The sequence below is a fragment of the Solea senegalensis genome, linkage group LG9 (genome assembly GCF_019176455.1).
Source record: "Solea senegalensis isolate Sse05_10M linkage group LG9, IFAPA_SoseM_1, whole genome shotgun sequence".
Lineage (NCBI taxonomy): Eukaryota > Metazoa > Chordata > Actinopteri > Pleuronectiformes > Soleidae > Solea > Solea senegalensis.
Window position 1 is genome coordinate 23,052,853 of NC_058029.1, and position 22,762 is coordinate 23,075,614.

Consider the following 22,762-nt stretch of genomic DNA (forward strand, 5'->3'; position numbering starts at 1 on the left):
TGAAGCCACCTGATAAATATGCTGAAAAGTTTAGTTATTATTGGTCTGCATGGATTGTTTTTGTGACTTTTCTCATATATCTTGCCAAAACATACACCAGAACAAACATATACTGGGAAAAGCCCATGGAAACGATTGGAAATACAGTATAAAAAGCACTGAACCCCAAAATGAATTGGTTTGGAATCAGTGGATTACATGACATGAAAGCTACTCACAAAACACAAGAGTTTTCTTGAAAATGTAAATTATTGTATAAGATATAAGAATCATAAATATTACTATAAAACATAAGAAGCACTAAAATGTAATAAAAAAATAGATGTGTGTATCTGGGCCTCATACAATATGCCATTGTCTGAGTTTTAATATTCATATTCGTACAAAATACAAAGACACATCAAACATAAAATGTACTGAAATCAAACCACAGAGCTGCTTCCCGTTCCTTCACAGTCATGATATCATTTGGCATTAGTTTGGAATCATTTGGAAGTGACAAAAATCATCCTTTTTCTTATATATGTAAATTCATTTAGTTATAGGAAAAAGAGGAAGTCAAGCAAAAATATTCATATGAAATATAAGAAGGATTACAAATTGATATAGAGGAGTGTCCTGTTCCTCTAGCACAACTACAAGCCCTTTTTAACTGATTTAAAGTCAGTGTATATCATGTCATTATGGAAAGTATACAACACCAAATTGCCATAATATCTCATATTTTGCATGAACAATTAAAAGGAGTGAGGGTCCAAAAACAATGATAGCATATTTAAAAACAGGAGGCACCGAAACAGCAATACAGTTTACTTTCACAGTTTCATACTGTATAACCCACAGTACTATAACTACAGCAATATATCCATTTATTTTTAGACAAACATTTTCAAAAGAGGTGACATCAATCATCAAATGAAGCCTTAAATCTAGTATATACTGTATTTACAGCTGTGCTTGATCAATGAATCCCAATCGTCTCAGTACACAAACTCTGATTGACATGAATCTTGTAAAAGCAGATCTTCTTCGAATCAGGAAAGCACTTTCAGTCATTTTGCATATCATTCATGGCTAATGCTCGTAGGAAAGGAAAGTCATCCCAGATAATGGCTGCAGGGTCTGCTCCTTCTTCAACTACGCAATCATGGTCTGATCCGAAGAAACACGGCTCAGTTGCAGTTGCAGCCATATTCTGGTAGCACTTTGGACTGCAAGACTCGTCAGTCTCCAGGAGCGGCTGCGTGGACTCGGAGCGCAGGTAGACGTGAGGCTCTGTGGGTGAAGGACTGCTGCATGGACCAGAGAAGATCACAGTGGCGTATGGAACTGAGTCACTGTTTGAACCAGAGTATCCAGGAATTAATGACGATCCACAAATGGACTCTCCCAGGTCGCTGGTGTCCCCTGCATGGTTTATCCAAAGATCGTCCTCTTCTCTGCTTAGTTTCTTTGGGATGTCAAGGAAACTGAGGTGAGACAGGTATACTGGATTTGGCTCGTCACTGTCGAAGGAAGGATGTGTGTACTGCGAATGGAAATAGAAGGGGTAAATATCACATGACACTACATTGCATTGCTTTGTTTTGACAATTTGAAGACAGTGGATCAACCCAAAACAGCCAACGTTTGACAGGTGCATTCATTTTTTTCATTTGTTCAAAGGTTTGAACATAATATCGTGCCCCAATGTGCAGCTGGTGGTGGAAAGCAGCCTGAAACATGGAGGCTCACTCTTACTGAAAACAAGGGAAAATCACGTTTCAGCAACTTCACAAAAGGCTCACCTAATAAAAATCTGTGCCAGCTTATGTCAACATTATCTTAACAATAGTGTATTATTTTGCTGTTTGAGAGCCTTTTCCAAAAGGAGACTGAAGTTTGAGTCACTTTGTAAACTGCTCACTCCTCACACCAAAGTCCATGGAGAAAATCAGCGATTTTGCATCAGAGTTGTTGATCCACTGCAGTGGATCATCAGTTGATCCACTGCTGCCTCCATCAGTAAGTTCAAATCTGTTATTTTGTGACTTTGGTGTTTGAAATCCTTCGTTTGAATTTACCCAAGTTACAGAAACTTTCCAAATGAGGCAGAAATACACCAGTATGACCCCAAAGGGTAAAAAATGTAATTGTTTTCTATGGACTTTGGTGCTGAAGAACGAGTGGTTCACAAACATCACTTTCCAGTAGGAAAAGGTTGTCTAATAACAAGATAAAGCAGTAAAAACCTTAATATAAGCCAGTGTAGATGCTCTGAGGTGAGCCTTTTGTCCAGTGGCTAAAATCTGTGTCTTTATCATGTTTTCAGTGACAGTGGTTGAGAACCAGTCAGTGCTGACTGCTGTATGCTGTACGTGTCAGTGCCTCAAATGAACTTTCCCATGTCATTTCCCCTGACCTGTGTTGAATCTGACGTCCACCTCTTGATGCTGCTGTTAGCAAAATAAAGCAAGAGTGAGCAAACAAAACACAGAGGGAACGGCAACTAAAAACAAGCCTACAAAGGGTTAGGAATATTTTGACAGCTCAATAATTATTGCACACACGATGACTGTGATCCGTGATCCTGAATGTGGGAAAAGTTAGTGGTTAATCTTTCAGTGATTGGCATTTTAGCATTATAGTAATTGCAAGTTATCAAGTTAAATTGACCAGTTTAATTGGTTTGAATCTTATTCTGCACACACTGACAGACAGACGATTTTATTGATCCCTTTGGGATAATTTCAATTAACAATTAACAATTAACAACATTGGCAAGAATTTTAAAAACTTCCTTGTTTGAGTTGTGTTCTTGATTTCCGATTTTTTGCTGTCTGAGGTTAAGATATTGGTAATAAACACACAGTTTTTATTTATTGTACTAGATTCATTTGCAAAGCACTTTCTACAGATAATTATTACCCATCTTACTTCAACAACATTTAGTTTGCACCAGGCAAGAATCACAAAACCTTTTTGAAAAGCTCTTTCTCTTTTAATTTTCACTGTAAATACAGTAATTAATTTCTGCAATGCCTAGATTTTATGCAATTCTAGTTTATCGCATGTCACACATCTCTGATTTGTAATAATTATCTTATTTTCTGTTGTCATATGGGAAACCTGAGTAACTATCATATCACACTGACTAGACACAGCAACGCCACCCCTGCTAACCAGCTATAATAAGTGTTTATTCCAACAACCTCTATAATATCTAGGTTTATTTTTTTCCTATAGAATCCATTTCTGAAAATGTTTACTAACATGCCTTTGTTTTCATTGCATGCTGCCGTGGTTTTAAGATTGTCCAACTACTTTTTAATGAAATTCTTTATTGATTTTAATCATTTAGATTTATATCATTGGTTATGAGAGAGCACACTGACCACGCCTTTAAGTTCCTATTTCAAATACACTTGAATTTGAATCAACTTTAAACTGCTTAGAAACAATAAGCTTGCACACCGGAATGTAATATCTACATTGGCCATACATTCACTTTTATATGCAATAGTGTTTCCATGGATAGTGTCTGTGATACACGGTTGACTTTGACCAAGCTCTCAGCGCCCTCTACTGTTAATATTAAGAATTGCTGCCAGACAGTCTGTAAACAGCGAGGTGCTTTGAAAGACACGTTAATTAACTATTTGCTTCATGAATCTGGTGAATTTCCTAACATTAGTCTAACACTTGTTTCCGCTTCTGTCTCGAACTCACCGCCGCTGACTCTCGCTCCTGTCAAATAAGCCGAGCTGCATGTCCACGGTTTCACCAACGCAGCAGAGCAAAACTCCCGCAAAACACCGGCGGGGGATTTCAGGACCGCCCGCAGAGCTATGTTAGTGAACATGGTTCACAGAAGAAGTGAAATTATGTCAAATAATTGATGGAAATACAGCACATAAGCGTCTTCGACCCCTACATGAGGTCCGCCATTTTGACTAGACTAACCTAGCCGAGTGAGCACGGGGGGGTTCTCGTCCTAGGCTTTGGTGTCGATCCCAGAACACATCGATGTGACAGTAAGAGTAATGAGTTAGTAACAGAACCCTTACCCTAATCCTTATCCTATTAACCATCAACAAGCCATTCTACGGGGTGACAGCACGCCAGGACCAGCCAAAAATATCACTTAATATGTTTTTTTGGTCATTACAAAGATACCCATACGATAACACACACACCTTGATTTCTCTCATGCTGAATGGATAACATGGGGGACAAATCGGGTTAATTTGTAGAAGCATTTAATTGATAAATTAATTAATCAAAGGATCCAGAAAGTGGCAATTGAAGTTTCACTTTGAGACCAGCTGATCAGATGTCAATATAGGCTTTTTTATGGGTGGAATTGGTGAGTACAAAATAGTACTCAGTTAACTCATTCAGCAGCATCACTAACTTCAGTAAGAGGAACCAAATCCAAACCAAGTCAGGACCAGTCCACTAATAGGACAGTCAGAAAGGCTGCAGAAACAATGTCAAAAAGGTAATGATGGAAAGATCAAAGTATACTTTTGCAGACAACATTGGAGGAAGTGAGACCGAGAGTGAGCTGGTGATGATTGAGATCCATCCCAGATGGAAGGATGATCAGAGGACTGTGGATGTAATCAGTCAACCACATAATCTCTCTCTATTATCAGCTCTATGTTTGACTGAGTTGACCCCAACAGTTGTTTTGTTCTGGCATTTCTGTCTAACCTTGAAGCCACCTGATAAATATGCTGAAAAGTTTAGTTATTATTGGTCTGCATGGATTGTTTTTGTGACTTTTCTCATATATCTTGCCAAAACATACACCAGAACAAACATATACTGGGAAAAGCCCATGGAAACGATTGGAAATACAGTATAAAAAGCACTGAACCCCAAAATGAATTGGTTTGGAATCAGTGGATTACATGACATGAAAGCTACTCACAAAACACAAGAGTTTTCTTGAAAATGTAAATTATTGTATAAGATATAAGAATCATAAATATTACTATAAAACATAAGAAGCACTAAAATGTAATAAAAAAATAGATGTGTGTATCTGGGCCTCATACAATATGCCATTGTCTGAGTTTTAATATTCATATTCGTACAAAATACAAAGACACATCAAACATAAAATGTACTGAAATCAAACCACAGAGCTGCTTCCCGTTCCTTCACAGTCATGATATCATTTGGCATTAGTTTGGAATCATTTGGAAGTGACAAAAATCATCCTTTTTCTTATATATGTAAATTCATTTAGTTATAGGAAAAAAGAGGAAGTCAAGCAAAAATATTCATATGAAATATAAGAAGGATTACAAATTGATATAGAGGAGTGTCCTGTTCCTCTAGCACAACTACAAGCCCTTTTTAACTGATTTAAAGTCAGTGTATATCATGTCATTATGGAAAGTATACAACACCAAATTGCCATAATATCTCATATTTTGCATGAACAATTAAAGGGAGTGAGGGTCCAAAAACAATGATAGCATATTTAAAAACAGGAGGCACCGAAACAGCAATACAGTTTACTTTCACAGTTTCATACTGTATAACCCACAGTACTATAACTACAACAATATATCCATTTATTTTTAGACAAACATTTTCAAAAGAGGTGACATCAATCATCAAATGAAGCCTTAAATCTAGTATATACTGTATTTACAGCTGTGCTTGATCAATGAATCCCAATCGTCTCAGTACACAAACTCTGATTGACATGAATCTTGTAAAAGCAGATCTTCTTCGAATCAGGAAAGCACTTTCAGTCATTTTGCATATCATTCATGGCTAATGCTCGTAGGAAAGGAAAGTCATCCCAGATAATGGCTGCAGGGTCTGCTCCTTCTTCAACTACGCAATCATGGTCTGATCCGAAGAAACACGGCTCAGTTGCAGTTGCAGCCATATTCTGGTAGCACTTTGGACTGCAAGACTCGTCAGTCTCCAGGAGCGGCTGCGTGGACTCGGAGCGCAGGTAGACGTGAGGCTCTGTGGGTGAAGGACTGCTGCATGGACCAGAGAAGATCACAGTGGCGTATGGAACTGAGTCACTGTTTGAACCAGAGTATCCAGGAATTAATGACGATCCACAAATGGACTCTCCCAGGTCGCTGGTGTCCCCTGCATGGTTTATCCAAAGATCGTCCTCTTCTCTGCTTAGTTTCTTTGGGATGTCAAGGAAACTGAGGTGAGACAGGTATACTGGATTTGGCTCGTCACTGTCGAAGGAAGGATGTGTGTACTGCGAATGGAAATAGAAGGGGTAAATATTACATGACACTACATTGCATTGCTTTGTTTTGACAATTTGAAGACAGTGGATCAACCCAAAACAGCCAACATTTGACAGGTGCATTAATTTTTTTCATTTGTTCAAAAGTTTGAACATAATATCGTGCCCCAATGTGCAGCTGGTGGTGGAAAGCAGCCTGAAACATGGAGGCTCACTCTTACTGAAAACAAGGGAAAATCACGTTTCAGCAACTTCACAAAAGGCTCACCTAATAAAAATCTGTGCCAGCTTATGTCAACATTATCTTAACAATAGTGTATTATTTTGCTGTTTGAGAGCCTTTTCCAAAAGGAGACTGAAGTTTGAGTCACTTTGTAAACTGCTCACTCCTCACACCAAAGTCCATGGAGAAAATCAGCGATTTTGCATCAGAGTTGTTGATCCACTGCTGCCTCCATCAGTAAGTTCAAATCTGTTATTTTGTGACTTTGGTGTTTGAAATCCTTCGTTTGAATTTACCCAAGTTACAGAAACTTTCCAAATGAGGCAGAAATACACCAGTATGACCCCAAAGGGAAAAAATGTAATTTTTTTCTATGGACTTTGGTGCTGAAGAACGAGTGGTTCACAAACATCACTTTCCAGTAGGAAAAGGTTGTCTAATAACAAGATAAAGCAGTAAAAACCTTAATATAAGCCAGTGTAGATGCTCTGAGGTGAGCCTTTTGTCCAGTGGCTAAAATCTGTGTCTTTATCATGTTTTCAGTGACAGTGGTTGAGAACCAGTCAGTGCTGACTGCTGTATGCTGTATGTGTCCATGTCATTTCCCCTGACCTGTGTTGAATCTGACGTCCACCTCTTGATGCTGCTGTTAGCAGGATCAGGAACAACAGGCAAAAACCGGCCCTTCAGCCTGGAAATCAAAGGACAGCAAACACCTTGTGACAAAAGCACATCACAGCTCCATAGCTTTTACATAAAGCGTGGCAAAGATCTCACCTTTTGTGATTAGAGAAACAAGTCATGACCATGATAATGACCAACAATGACAGGCCAACACCAGAAGCAGTTACAATCATCACAATAGTAACGGTATCTGGGGAAGAGGAGACACATATTCCAAATGTAATATCTGAAAGAATACAGTATGCACTCTACTGTTCTTTCAATGACATTTCTAGAAAGAAACACTGGCAAATAAAAGAATGATACCAACCAAAAGGCTCAATTTGAAAATGAATGCTTGACCCATTCAGGCTTCCTCCAAACGTGCTAACCATCATGAAGGCTTCATACAGAGCCAAAGAGCTGAGGTCTTTCAGGACCACTCTTCTCTCTTTCAAGTCAGCATTCACAACTGAAATAAAAGTCAGATGGCATCAAGAATGTAAAAACTTCTTTATCAAATTAAAATCAAATGTATTATCAAATTAAATAATCCACTTACCATTAATATGTCCCTTTGTATCCCAGTAGATGATTTTATAGCTCTGGATAATTCCATTTCTTTGCTCCAATGGTATCTCCTCCCAGGTAAGTTCAATATGTGACTTCCAGGTCTTTTCAATTTTGATTTTTGGAACCATGGCTGGAGCTTTAATTGAAAAGAAATATGTAATTAATTCACCATGAGTGATAAATGACTGTGGATTTTGGAGCTTTAATCCAGTTCGATAGTGGATATTACAGCTTTGACCAGAATCCCCAAGACCAGAAAAAGTCATTATTATTATTTCCCCACAAGAGGGCATTATTTCATCACATATCAGATGTTTCTGACAGATTGTGCTACACTCACCAGCCACTTTATTAGGTACAGCCTTACAAATGCTTGTTAGAGCAAATATCCCATCAGCCAGTCACATGGAAGCAACTCAATGCACTTGATCATGTAGACATGGTCAAGATGGCCTGCTGATGTTCTCATTTCTGATGCGTTGTTTGTCTGAGTAGTTCAGAGACTGCCAATCCACTAGGATTTATGATTGTCCACTAGGACAATCATCTCTAGTGTTTTCCAGAGAATAGTACCAAAGAAAAAGCAAGAATATCCAGTGAGTAGCAGATCTTTTGGCAAAAATGCCTTGTTGATGATGCCAGATGTCTAAGGAGAATGACCAGACTGGGTTAAGATAATAACTAACTTGCAACAGTAACTCAGATGACTGCTCATTACAACCAAGGTATGCAGAAGTTTGGGGCTCCAGGTGCCACAAACCAGGTGCCACCGCTGCGACATTATTTGGAGTCTTCTGTACCTAATATAGTGGCTGTTAGATGTATATTATATTTAGTTTCACACAAAATGGCAAATGCTCTACTGACTTCTTCAAAGTTGAAGCTCTCACACCTTCTTGCTGTGTGTACAATTCCCCTGATGTCTTTGGTGACTTACCCTTTTGTCTTGTGTAGGCATGAACAGTGTGAGGAAAGCCTATCCCATCCTTAAACCGAGGATACACAGAGATCTCATAGGGCTTGTAGGGCTCGAAGCTTCCTATTGATGAAATCGAAGAGGTTAGTGTGGAGTGGATCAGCGCCAATAAGCTCCTAACAGACTGTAAAGCGGCTGCAGGTCGTGTACACGACAAAAAGAGGCTCTTGCAGAATATTGATTGTTTTGATTGGTCGTACATGTAATTGATTTTTGTAATTGAATGATTTTAATCTGCAATACAAATGTGGTGAGACATACCTGGAATAACGAGGCTGGAGTGATTTCTGTCTACAGTTTCGAACTTGTAGAAGGATTCATCGCTTAATAACAAAGGCCTCCATTCAACCACGTAACCAGTTGGTCTTGACACATCCAGATGTTCCCACTGGACCTGGAGGCCTCCGTCGCCATGAGGAACGACTGTGACCTCTGATATCGCAGTATGAGCCACTGAGAAAAAGAAAAAAGAAAGATTATGCATTATACTCAACCATACCTGAGACATTTTCTAAACTAGGGGAAGCATCTATATGTAAGACATGTTCCAGCTCGTCATCTTGTGATAATTCCACTCCTGCCCAGAGCAGACACACTTTCATTTTTACACACAAAACGACGTCTGCACGTCAAAACTAGCTCTTGTTCTCATGCCATATATCACTGACTATACTGCATATATCTTTCTATGTTTTATTAAAACATTCAGTATTTTTTCTAAATTGCATATTCCTAGACGTTCAGATTATTTATCACCTTTACTTTTTTTTTTTTAAACGTCTTTGCTCTTGTAACCCTGTAAATCTTCCATTTGTGTGACTATCATGATCTTCTGTTAACCTGCACTACAGCATCCGTTTCACTTTGTAGGTACAATTGCAGCTCCTTGTGGATCCGTCTTAGACTTGGACCATATATAAAACGTGGATGTGCAGTCTTCCACTTGCAAAACAAACGTCACCGTTTGCCCCCTGTTTTTTTTTGAAAATATGACGGATTTCCAAACTGCATTTACGACACTCTTTATTCTGTGGAATTACTGTACTGGGAAGCACGGAATATATCTGATGGCTAAAACAGTAAAAAACAAGAAATAATATTTACAAAATCAACATAAGTTTCTATCGACAAACAGCTGAAACTATCGACTGAGACCTTTAACTCCTCAGGAAAATGTTTATTGACGTTATCAATCAAATGTGAAGTAGAAGCTAATTTTCCCATAGACTTCAATTCAAACGCATTTCTTTTTGCAACCCTCCCAGTCATTCAATTACTTCTTGGTTTGATTGATGTTGCACACTGGATGACAGTGTCCATGTTTTATATATGGTCTTACAGTTCATGTGGAATCCTCAAATTACCTGGAGAGGGTGAGAACACTCTAAGAAGACATCTAAATATGTCACCTTTTATAGGTTACCTTTTTTATGGTAAATCCGAACCTCGGTGGGGGAGGATTTCCCTGCTGCATTGACAGCACTCAGGTACACTGGCTTCCCTTTCTTGGGAAGTGGGAAAGTACAGTAATTCCCCATCGTAGTGCACAGCCTTCCCTTTTCACCCGACAGTTTTTGCGCCGAGACGATGTATGACACATTTTGGCTGTTGGCACGGAATTGTTTTGATGGCTAAAACAGAGGAGGGAAAAAAAAAGAAGTGAGAAGACATTTCAAAAGGCAGCCCTCACACACTCAGTCAGAGCTATAACAGCAAATAACATCAGTTTGTGACAGGTGTCAAGCAATGCGTGTGATGTGTGCACCTTCCAAAACAAGTGTACGTTGAGTTGTTTGTGCATGTGATCCCTTGATAGCTTCATCCACGAGTCAAGGCGTCCGGCGGGAGCTGAAAAGAGAGAGACGGCTGTCAGCTTCACAGCTCGTCAAAAAATAAAAAAAATAAAAAAATCCCTGTTTCTCGCCTCAGCCTTTAGGAAGTAAAACTTTTCTATAAGAGACAGGTCTGAGAGTGTGTGGCAGAGCTCAATACATCAGTGCAGCCTTAACTGCAGAACATGACATTAGCATATACTGAAAAGAGCAGAAAATGGTAGAAAAAGGCGACAGAGTGACTGATTGTGTCACTGAGGCCGTACCACTTTCCAGGGTGACACCAGACTGGCTGCTGCTCCACTCACTCCACGGGCTCTGCTGGTATCGGACTCTAATCTGGGCAAAATACTGAGTCCCATGAAGGAGGCGACACAGGTTCACAGGTCTGGTTGATTTAACCCGACTCACCAGGATCTGAGTCCAAGAGCAAATACAAGTATGATATTACAGTATGATGACAATGCAACTGCAAAATCAAGTAAGCTTTCATTTGCTAATATTGACACCAGCGGTTTGATTTGCACTCACAGCTTGTTCACGCCATCGACCACTGTCAGCCGTCTTAAGACGAATCTCCAGGTTAAGGCGATAGTCATGCATCCAGGCCTGGTGCCGCGATAAGCTCCAGCTCAGCTTCAGGCAGCCGTATCGTTTAGGCACGGCTTCAACCATCACAATCTTTGGTGGGTCAAACTTAGCTGGAATGAAAATGTCACAAAGCATGTCACAATTTTTTTTCTCATGCACTTCCAGAAGGAATAAGAGGAGGGGAAAGGAAACAGGACATTCAGAGGGAAGTTATGGCGAGAAAGTGGATGTTTAAGATCTAGAGGGGGGAAACAGAAGAGGAAAGATGGATGATGGAAAGGATGAATAAAGAGAAAAGTCAGCCAGGAATGAGATGGATGAAAGGATGGTGGTGGCAAAGAGGAAATGAGGAAGACGGGGGAGGAGAGTTTGAAGGGAACATTTTTCATATATTTTCCCTTCTATTTTCAGTTATCTTTACCCTGATAAATAAAAATAAACAAATGACAAATAAACTAGCAACCGTTTAACTAATTGAGGTCATTTAAACTTAAGACTGAGCTAGTTTTAAGGTTGGCACCAAGAGAAAGCTATATGTTTATTCTGTCAGAGCACAGTGTCAGTCATGTACATGCCTGTCCTGATGTAGCTTCGGTTCTCCACTTATTTCTCCATAACATCTATATCAAATATTCCCCAACAATATTAAATAATCTATGTTGGCCAGAAAAAAACAACATTCTTTCTGGCGGAGGTAAGTAAGTAGACACAATTCTCACCTACACTGACGGGCTCTAAAGTGAGATGTGCTGAAGTCGCCTCTCCGAGTTCATTCACAGCCTTCACATAAATTTCTATTTCAGAGAAGAGGACAAAGCCAGAGCGAGCGATGATGTAGCGGTGGGTTCCTGTCGGGAGCTTGTAGGTATAGTTTTCATTCGAATCTCTGAAAGGAGGAAACACAACAATTGTGATACTTTAAACATTCATGACAGCATAATTCCTGTAAACTGTTCGGGTGCATCAGTGGATGTTACCCTATCTTTGTGTGGAGGGAGAACTGTGTGAAGAGGTGAGTGTCCTGCTGTCCAGGATCCCAGCTACAGGTCAGCGTGTTGGGAGTGGTGAGGTTTGTCTGACAGCTGAGGTTCTGTGGAGGTTCTGGTGGATCTACAGATTTGGACAGACACAGTGAACGCAGTTTCTCCGTGATCAGTGTTGCTATTATGGTGGTGACTGCAAATAAATGCATGCACTATACGACTGCTGGTCAGACAATGTCAGCTGAGGTGCCAGCCTCTAATCTGTCCTGAGAACAGATTTTATTTAGTCATTATTATCATTTAGCTCAGAAATGTAGACAAACGTGTCCTTAAACCACTAGAATGTGATTTCATGGGTACTTCTTCAATAACAACCACAAAGCCCTGTGATATACAGCTCACCATATTGCATCCCTATAAGCGTGCGGTGGCAAAAAAACCCAAAACATAAATAACAAGTGAGTAAGCTTCCTTTCCTGGGGCCCCTCAGAGTCTAGGGTCGTGAGGGCAGATGTTAATACTAGGTCTGACTGTGGTCCATGTGTCAGTGCCTTAACAAAACTATACGTCACAAACCCCGAACTATCCCTTTAATGTGACCAGCAATGGAAAAACATGTCCAAGGATTTAGAATCTTCCTCACATCCAGCTCTGATCTCCACTCCTCCCACGACTTGAGTGGGAGAGGCCTGGATGCAGCAGGTGAGGAACGCCCTGGTGTGATTGAAGCTCCGTACGACAACCTGGGAAGCCTTGCTGCTCTCACTGACCAGGGGGCTGCTGGGAATAATCTCACTCCCGAGGTGCCACTCTATCTGAACACCTTGTCCAACGACCTGAAGGCAGTCGTCTCTGATGACACAGGTGGCAGTGACAGGTGACCCCAAAGGCACCACGGAGTTGGACGCCTGTATTTTGGCACATGGTTGTATGGCTCCCTCTAACAATGAGAAGACAAATTGAAAAAGGTTATTTCCATCCTAAATGTTATTGCTCTTATTGTAAAGTAATAGGACGAGCAGGTTTAACAGCAGTTGTCTCTGCTCCTGCTGGGTGAACATTTCCATTTAGATTTGTCGTTATACTCTGAGACCAACACTCACCAGTCCCCGTTCCATTCACACATGACACCAGCATGACAATCACTGACACCCATGAGGATATCATGACGATAAAACCTGTTAAGGAGCCAAAAATGAAAAGCATTACACTTTAAATTCGACATTTTCATGCCACATTGAGACACTATTTGAATTACATTCTTGCCAAGCAGGATGCCCGCGTTGTGTTGGAAGAGGAATTGACAGTAATAAAACCTGTCGCTTCAAGACACCATCAATGTGGCGTCTCTCGTGTTTGGCTGATGTGAGCAAATATGTGATCTCCATCATGCATAATATTTCAATATAAACAGACAGCGAGAGAATACAGTCGCCGCTTCCCGAAACAGTGACAACACTGCTGTCCTGTTTGCAGAGCATATTCTCAACAATCCAACACACTCATACAAGACACACTCATGAATTTATAATTATAAGAATAAAAATAAATCACCATTCACAGCAGCATTTTAAAACCGTTGATGCTTATGTACGCAAGCACCTCCACATTTCGAGAGTGTGTGGACTGTATGGCCCACTTAAAATGCGTTTTCTAAATACCCCTCGAGAGTAAGGCTATGTTTTTCAGACACATATCTGAGGAATGGCCAAAAGGGGATACACATTTACTAAATATCTTGCTGGTGGCCTTTTAAAAAGAGTATAACCAGGAAATGGTTATCACAGGAGAGCCCAACTTTAAATCTATGGATGGACATTACAATGGACATTTATAAAATGGAGAGGATAACTGCATTTGTTAACCATAAATTGGAGAAATTTGCTTAATACTGGGAGAACTGGGTCAAATATGTCAAACCCCATAGGCCTGATTTTATTTTCACAAACGAAAAGGATCACTCCCTACCTGTACATAGTTGTATTGTTGAATGTCTTTTTCTTTATTTAGTCATAAACCAAAAGTATTATTTGGACATTTGGAGCAGACAACAGATGTAAGATGTATGCATGTGTTTTCTGTGATCAGATTGCAGCTGTAAGTACAGATGTGAACACACCCGAGACGCATTGGAGGACTGGTTGTGATCCGATCTGCCAAACCACCTCGGCAGGTGGCAGGAAAGAAGAGAGGGAGGTGACGTAAGGGGGGTGACTGTGATCGGATAGCAATAGGATCTTGATGTGGACATTCTGTCAGTTTATAGATACATAACTGAAAGGTGGGAGTTTATAAGCCAATCCATTGTGAAAGAAATGGCAACATCTAATGTTGAGACTGCAGATAGTGACAGAATGAGGACTCTTATCCTAAATGCATTAGGGAACTAGTGTGGCCTTAACTGTGACCAGATTGAATGTTGTTTTTCTTCCTTTGTATCAAAAGTGTCTGCTTCAAGAATGCAAAATGTATTGTTTGGCAGTTTAGTCTTTTTGGGTCGCTCTAATAAAGTGGCAATGCAAGATGGTGGCCTTTGAAAGCAAGACCCTTCACTAATGTTTCTCTAAAACCAAATGAGTTTTAATTTAATACATACTAACATACTTAAAGGCAGTGCATTCAATTACAACTAAACAAATAAAAATGTAGTTGACACTGCACATCTGGTCCCCTTACTTACTATTGAGGTTTTTTAATCTGATTATAAGTCTCATCCATTTGACATGTTACGTACTGGAGCTTTAAGTCAACAACCTGTTTCTTCAATTTGAGAATCAGTTCCACTGTCACATCACAGCAGCAGGTGTAAAGGGATCTTAAATGAATTTTACTCACCATCACACAAGCACTGATGTTCACAATGTGTTGAAATCCCGTTGCAGGTTCACGAAGCACCGCTCACAGTCACGGACATGCCTTCACAGCCCGACTGTGTCCCTCTGCGCCGTACACAAAGAAAGACAAAACCAGGACAATTAACTGTAGTGCATATAGAATCAAATGTCCATTACATTTAAACCAAGTGATTTGTTTCACGTCACGACCGATGAGGCAACAGTAAAGTGCGGCGACTGCAAACAGGTTGGAGTTTGCCTGAAAAGTGATCACAAAAATGACAGAAGTGAATGCTACTGCTAAGAAAATGCTGCTTGAGATAAAAGCTGTGTGGAGTTGTTCTCCCTGTGTGTGTGTATGTGTGCGTGGGGTTTCCACCGGGTACTCCCAACTTCCTCCCACAGTCCAAAAAACATGCTGATTCAGTTAACTGGACACTCTAAATCAGAGGTCTCAAACATGTGGCCTGCGGACCATATACGGCCCCCAATCAAATTACAATTAAGTATTTATGCATGTTTTGATTTATAGATTAATTTTTCTTTCTTTTTGTTCTTGTTGTGAATTATACACCACTCCATTAGAAAATAAACACTTTTATTTTGAAATTCTGTGAAATATTATTATTGCGATATCATGATGGAATATCCTGATATAATTTTAAGCTCATATCAGCTGAATCATCAAAGTTTTTCAACAATTCCGTTGACTCGACTGGGCCCTTGTGACCAGACTAGACGTTCAGTGGCCCCCAGGTCATTTGAGTTTGAGACCCCTACGTGTGAATATGAGACTGAATGGCAGTTCATCTCTGTATGTTGGCCCTGCCATGGACTGGCGACCTGTCCAAGGTCCATGATTGAATGAGTCTTTATGTTTCATTATCCCAGAATGAGCATAGTAATGGACAAACTAAACACTGTTTGAGTTATGAAGCCAAGTGAAGGCTACATATGTTCTCCAACACACTTAGAAGTAAGTGATGAGGGATATTTATCTGCCATCAGCACCAATAATGTTGCTACATCTTACACACTGTACCTTTAGGTTAGTTTCTGAGAGGGAAGGGAAACATATCGTGCCAGTTGACCACAAAGAAATCCTCTGTCTCTCTCTCTCTCTCTCTCTCTCTCTCTCACACACACACACACACACACGTAGACACAAAAACACATGAAGTACACAAAGGAAAACAGAGCCAGTAAGTGAGACCACAGTGTTGAGAAACTTCCTGCAGTCTTTGTCTCCCTGTCTCGCTCCGATGAGAGACTGAGGAGGATTTTCAAATCCGTTATATCGCTCAGGCTAAAACCTACCGGCGACATTTCCACGTTTATTGTCAACAGACACTTGGCAATTCAACTCAAGAGATTTAAAAAAAAAAAAAAAAAAAATTTAAAATATATATATATATGTATATATATAAATCTGGACAGTCAAATTGCAGGAAACCTCGCAAGATGAGTAGGTAAGACTTAAATAAAAATGTAACTATCACTCAAACTCACAGTCATATCGCTGGCCTCAGTCCACAGCAACCTAACTATTCAGTGAAGTCTGCATTTAGTGATGTGAGGGAAATGGAATTTCTCCTTCTCTTTCTTATCAGCAGTGTGCATAAAGGCCTCAATTTTCCCCCTGCTTTCCCTTTTTATGGTTTCTGCTCACCACTAATAGGTAATTGCCTGTAGCGCAGACAAAAAAGACAATTGGGAGACGGAGCGGGGAGCGCGGAGAGCTGGGGACAGAAAATAAATAAGAAAATATTTGCTATTAAATTTGCAGTGCATGTTTATCGTCAACAAGCACAATTTGACATGCTTAAAATTAAGACTGTATAAATGAAGGGAGGCCATTTGCAGCGTGTTTGCCAATCATTTTCTGCATTTGTTATCTGGATCCACTTTTTTTGTGCCTCCCTGTGTCATGTGACAACATAAAAAAAAAACAAAAAAAAAAGCTGTTTGCTAAAGCCACCCTTTCCTTTCCCGGTGGAGGTTGCAAAACAGCCACTATGAGGATTTGGCAACATCCTTGACACAGTACAATGAGAAACTAACCACCGTTTCCCCATTTTCTTTGTCTTATTTCTTCCACTAAATAAGCACGTAAAGCTCTAAATTACAAATTCAAAAAACATGAAATGACAGCTTCTTTTTTGGTTACTTGATAATCATAAAGCAGTTCTTTAAGACACAGTGACCTTCTGTGTCAGCAGTTGTAAAGCTCCCAAATTTAAAAGAAGGAGGAAAGGAATCAGTTTCACGTCCGCTTTTAGAGTATGACCAGTGCGAAAACATCTTCTCCTCCTTCACATGTTAATGTTATACTTCCATAGTGACACGGTTACTATTTGGAAGATCAAAACAGCTGAATAAATCTTTATTAATCTTTTCTGCTGTTATAATTTACATTGGACAATTTCAGTTCAAATATTCTTACTGTAAAAGGACAATCTTAGAAATGAAGTGCATGTTTATTGTCGACAAGAGTATTGTTGCTGTTGTTGTTTTTGACACATTGACCTTTAAACTTAGTGTCCTTTGTGTAAATGGCTGATTTTATGATTAAATTAAAGGTTATTTATTGTCAAGAAGAATTTGACCATTACATTTAAAGTATCCTTCGTGTAAATGTCTTATTTTAGAATTAAATTGAAGCTTGTGTTTATCGTCAACAAGAACATTGTTGATTTACTTAGTATTTGACACACATTAACCATTAAACTTAAAGTATCCTTAGTGTAAATGCCTTATTTCAGAATTAAATTGAAGAATATATTTATTGTCAACAAGCCAACATTGTTGTTTTTGTTTTTATTTGACACATCTGACCATTAAATGTGAAGTATCCTTGGTGTAAATGGATACTTTTAGAATGAATTTGAAGTGCTGTTTTTATTGTAAACAACCACAGTTGATGATTTTGCTTTCATTTTACTCCACTGACCATTATATGTTGAGTGTCCTGACCGTAATCCTCTGTATCTTAATTAACTCATGTCTGTTAAATGTGCAGATGCAGAGAACAGCTAAACAACGTCAGTCTGTTTTAAATAATAAAAATAATCTGTAATATGAAGGTGATCAAACTGGATAAGACTCGGCAGTCTGAACCTGTGTTGTCCACAAACACGTTGCACACAGTTTCCCCTTTCAATCTGGCACAAGAGTCAAAATGAAAGGAGCACAAAATCACTTGATGTGAAAATAAAGGAGAGAGCCATCAGAGAGCGTTTGCCACTCACCACACAGCAGCTGCAGCAGACCCAGAAACACAAGTAGCTCTCATCAGCCCTGATAGCACCCGCTGAAACAGTCTAGCTCAAAACAACACAGATTGGAGAACGTGTGTTGAGAGTGAGTGACTGTGAGTGTGTGAGTGAGAGTTCTGGCCAAGCAGCAGCAGCAGCAACAACATCCTTGTAGTGGATTTGTGAAACTTCACTATTTTCCAGGAAGGAACATGTGACTGATGGGGCCCATAGTTATGAGAAGATCACAGATGTGCAAGTTTTTGAAATCCAGAGCTTTCTCTCAAGAAGAGAGACGAGCAGAAATAATCGAATCTGGTACAAAATCAACCTTGTCACACTGGCTATTTTACAGGTATTTATCTATTTCTATCTATTTTAAATCACACTTTACAGGTGAATTAAACTGCTGCTGGATTATTACTCATACCCCAGATGTTAAACAAAATGATATAATCGTATCGTTCTTCAGTGGAAAGGAAAGGAAATCATCTTTATTGTCGTTATACAAACGCAATTGCACTACAAACTTTTCGAGGTAATCATCACAGATAGATGAGAGTAATGATTCTCAAACACTGGGTCAGGACCCACAGATGTGCCATTGGAGATTTTTTTGGGGTCCCCTAAACAAATCAGCAAAATGTTCCTGAGCTTATAGTTAAGATTCATGTGCGTATGTTTCAAAATACACGCAGAAAATTATATTATAATTAACTTACCAAACAACAGAATGATCTAAAGAATTAAAGATATTGCTGTGAATTGTTTTCTACAAATTTGCATGATTTATACAGTGATTTTGGTCATGAGAATTTGCCATCTTTAAAAAGTGGGTCCCCATACAGATAGTTTGGGAAACATTGGATAAAAGACATATTGTATTATATAATGTCGGTTTTGTTTTTGGTTGTACACTGACCAACAGTATTACTTGATCTCCACATCGAGCCCTGTTCTCTGCAACTTCTACAGATGCACAATTGAGAGCATCCTCACACAGTTGTTGATGGAATTGGTGCAAAATCCATCAGAACTGCTCTCACTACACTGGAGGACACTACTGCACAGCAGTTCCCAGGAGGGCCCATAACATTACAGAGGTCGTTACCCACCCACTTCACAAACTGTTCACGCCGCTTCCAGCAGAGAGGCACCACAAGAAGAGTGAAGCCAAAGACACTTTTCTCCCACAAGTCAACAGAAACCAATCCACAGCTCCTCCCCCTCCAGACTCTGCAGGATGCGCCTTCCCATTTGTAGTCGGACTTTGGAATTTCCAAAGTCGCCACATGACCTCTGATTTCCAACTTGGAGCAATCTAACCAACACTGACATCCAAGACGCCTGTTACTGTTAATAGCACTTCTGTCTTATTTGTTTCATAGTAAAGCAGTCACACACATAGTGCTTTATTGACTTTTAACCACGGACATGTTGCCACGCTGTTTGTGTATGCAAAATACCACGGAGATCGCTGTTATAGAAACATGTTTTTGTTTAGTTTTTTGACAAAAAAATAAAAAAGCACTAGAGATGTACATATTAGGCACATCGGACATTCTAAATTGACCGTAGGTGTGAGTGTGAGAGTGGATAGTTGTTTTTCTCTATGTGGCACTGTGATCGACTGGTGATCTGTCCACAGTGTACCACACCTTTAGGGGTGGGATTGTCACCAGCACCCCCACAACCCTCAAGTGGAGGATAAATCAATAGAAGATGAATGAATGAATGAATGAATAAAAAGTATGAATTACAATAAATTAACCTTTTTCTCTTTTTGTCCACTGAACTGTTCACTCTAGATTAAATCAGCTGTCTTAGTTCACATTGCTGAAATAAATGAATGGTTTTGGAGAACTGAAATGGTAGCGTGCTTTTACTTTGAAACAGGAAGAGCAAGTGTTGTGTTGTCTATTTTTACTGTGTAGCTCTCATCTGAAGAATAAAAGCAGTGTGGTTTACTCAGTTGATGTGCTCCAGAAATGCGTGTCTCACGAGGAACAGAGTGGTTGTCTTGAAATAAACACCAAGACATTCCGTAATGCAGATGCTTCCAGTTTAGCCCCAGTTCACAGATATGAGTGTTGTCATGTGGTTACTTCACAGACCTCTAATGCCATAAAGGTTAGAAAAGCTGTGCCAATTCAAATACAAATGCTCCATCACATCATGGAAATAATCATTGATTGATGTTAATAGGGTCTGGGTCTGGACAGGACAATGTAGGCGTATGGATCCAGACCGCGGTTCACCTATTAGTGACACGGGGTCTGATGAAATGCACCGTGTGGTTCAGCCTGACCTCTGTGTGTCGAGTGTGACCTTTGAAGGAGAAAATCTGCTGCATCACTGCAGCAGCAGCAGCGGCGGCGGCGGCGGCGGCGGCATCAAAACACAGTCATCTTCTCTTTGTCAGCCTGGTGATAGAACAAGCTCTTAAATGTGACTGTAAATCACGCTTCGACCCTCCTCCAAGGGCACTTGAAAATACTTGCCATATCTGGTTTATTAGCTTATTAAATTGTGAAATGATTCTCTGGGTGAGGCTTGATTTCCGGTGGCACATGAGGCGAGCCAGTGAGCTCACCCTCTCGACTTTTAATCTAACAGCTGTACCCCTGCTCGCCCTCAAACAAACATAATGGAAGGCAACTATTAATCAAGAGGTCGCTGGAGGAGGAAATACACGCACGCGGTGGTGGGTTTTTAAATATGTATCCGAGAGAGAAAGAGGGAAAAAAGCAAGGACTAATTAAAAATACATTAACTGGTTATCACACATTGACATATTTTGCTTGATCTTTTTTTTCTAATCAGCAGTAATGAACAAAGTGTTCTCCTTCTACTGGGTATTACATGCTACGTTTCAGTGAGCAGTAAAATTAGCTGAGGGCCCCGAAGCTAAGTTGAACTGATGAAGCTTCGCTAGGTTTGATTACGGTTCTTGTACTGTACTTAATGGAATGCTGTCTCCTCTTTAGATTCTTATTCACATCAGAGATGTGACTAACCCCAAATTAGTCACTGCTGGAAATATCCGCCTCGTAGCCATCTTGTGCTGCACAGAGAATTACTGTAGTTAACTGCAATCACAACTCCTGTAATCACGGCGTCTGCTCATCATGAATGCCCGCGTTCAAATCTAAAAATATTAATGGTATACTCGTTAACACTTTTGTTCCTGCAATTGCCATTCCTACTATTCCAAGTTGTAAGATCGTCCCTGTAATCAAAGGATGAGTCACAGATAAAGGTGCTATTAAACACCACACTGGAAACAACTGTACTTTAATGAACATTTTAAATCTTTATAGAAATGCTGGGTTTCATTTAGGTTGTGTTCACATTTCTTCAATTCCAATTCAGTACAGATCAGATTTAACGGATCACATTAGTGGTTTGCAGAGGTTGGAAGTAACAAATAAAGTGACATTACTGTAACTGAGTACTTGCACTGTTCTAAAAAACTAAATTGTCTAATGTCATATTAAAAATCTGTACCTGAGTCTTGCTGCAAAGGCAGGAGTGCTGACCACTACACCAACCGTGTGGCCCCTGCCCCAATGTCTGATTTTGAAAAATGCCAAGCAGTGGGCTGAGACCTGAGTGAGGGAGGGAGTAGCACAGTGAGGAGGCGTGGTCTGGTACTGAAACCTGACACATCTGTCTGTTGCATCTGTCTAATGAGGGGATTCATGTAATGGAGTGAAGCTGGGGACACATTACACAGATTGTTTTACCCACAATTCACAGTACCCTTCAAACTGTCGCTCTCGTACACAGTTCAGGTGGTTTAAAATTAATCAGGTGATCCTTCATCAGATGCAGCTATTTAATGTGTGATCCCCAGTCTTTCAGTCATCATAAAAAAAAACCAAAAACAGTCGATTAGCATGTGTGCCAAGTCTTCTCAAAATCGGTAACAACAGTGAAAGTTGTTTAATGGGTCCCCAGGAGACAGAGCAACAGATATAGCATTTTTTTAAAAAAGGGGGAAGGAGTCTGGGACAAAGAGCCTTGCGTGATTGGACAAGAAAGTGATGAAAGAGTGTACTAAAAAAGCAATGGGCACAATGTTAACCTGAAAAAAGTGAAAGGTGAAAAGGTTTTGAAATCATATCCGTTATGGAGTAAATGAGTATGTGGTTCTAAATATGTTGTTTTTACCTGAAACAGTCAAACAAAAGAAATCCTAACTCAAGTTTTCACTTAGTTGCTTTAACCAACAATTCAGAACAGGAATCCATCCATCTCCATGACAACTGAGGACACTATCTGTTGAGAGGCTGACATAAACAGGCTTGTTACAGAGAGGTCACAATAGCTGGCCGCTCATGAGCTAAATGCTAATGGAAATGTGGAAATAATATATGCTAACATTTCCATAATCACAAAGCAAAGTATAATGTTTACATGCAAGCAGACACTGTCAGCCCTGGAGCTGTACTAGCATGGCTAAAAAAAAAAAAAATCTGTTTCTGGGAGTGACATGTAGCATGCAGTGTGTGTGTGTGTGTGTGTGTGTGTGTGTGAGCTGCACTGGCTGCCCGTATTATCACACCTCTCCAGATGGAGGAACCATATGTTCCTGAAGAATGGCAATGTGGAAG

At 39.9% G+C, this 22,762-nt stretch overlaps 2 protein-coding genes across 2 annotated transcripts; both read right to left on the reverse strand.

Moving 5' to 3' along the window:
• Nucleotides 1-329: 329 nt before the first annotated feature.
• On the reverse strand, nt 330-3,841 carry LOC122774706. Its single transcript, XM_044034184.1, has 3 exons — nt 3,764-3,841; nt 2,402-2,488; nt 330-1,528 (listed from the first exon to the last, which is right to left on the reverse strand). Exons 1-3 carry the CDS (start codon nt 3,839-3,841, stop codon nt 1,049-1,051), a joined length of 645 nt encoding a protein of 214 aa, XP_043890119.1. The 3' UTR covers nt 330-1,048.
• Nucleotides 3,842-5,026: 1,185 nt separating this feature from the next.
• Nucleotides 5,027-18,269, reverse strand: csf3r (colony stimulating factor 3 receptor (granulocyte)). The gene is made up of 17 exons (XM_044034784.1): nt 18,141-18,269; nt 14,894-14,997; nt 13,162-13,236; nt 12,702-12,998; nt 12,053-12,185; nt 11,795-11,961; nt 11,016-11,185; nt 10,751-10,901; nt 10,418-10,500; nt 10,076-10,283; nt 8,914-9,105; nt 8,614-8,715; nt 7,666-7,812; nt 7,435-7,575; nt 7,218-7,314; nt 7,053-7,131; nt 5,027-6,226 (listed from the first exon to the last, which is right to left on the reverse strand). The coding sequence occupies exons 3-17, from the start codon at nt 13,223-13,225 to the stop codon at nt 5,747-5,749; spliced, it is 2,511 nt and encodes an 836-aa protein (XP_043890719.1). The 5' UTR covers nt 13,226-13,236; nt 14,894-14,997; nt 18,141-18,269; the 3' UTR covers nt 5,027-5,746.
• Nucleotides 18,270-22,762: the final 4,493 nt, after the last annotated feature.

Coding starts and splice junctions, on each gene's coding strand:
- LOC122774706 (XM_044034184.1), bottom strand. CDS start 3,841: ATGTTCACTAACATAGCTCTGCGGGCGGTCCTGAAATCCCCCGCCGGT. Junction 2,489..3,763: donor AGTTTTGCTCTGCTGCGTTG/GTGAAACCGTGG, acceptor GCTTGTTTTTAG/TTGCCGTTCCCTCTGTGTTT. Junction 1,529..2,401: donor GGACGTCAGATTCAACACAG/GTCAGGGGAAAT, acceptor TTCCATTCGCAG/TACACACATCCTTCCTTCGA.
- csf3r (XM_044034784.1), bottom strand. CDS start 13,225: ATGATATCCTCATGGGTGTCAGTGATTGTCATGCTGGTGTCATGTGTG. Junction 7,315..7,434: donor TTTTCAAATTGAGCCTTTTG/GTTGGTATCATT, acceptor CCTCTTCCCCAG/ATACCGTTACTATTGTGATG. Junction 6,227..7,052: donor GGACGTCAGATTCAACACAG/GTCAGGGGAAAT, acceptor TTCCATTCGCAG/TACACACATCCTTCCTTCGA.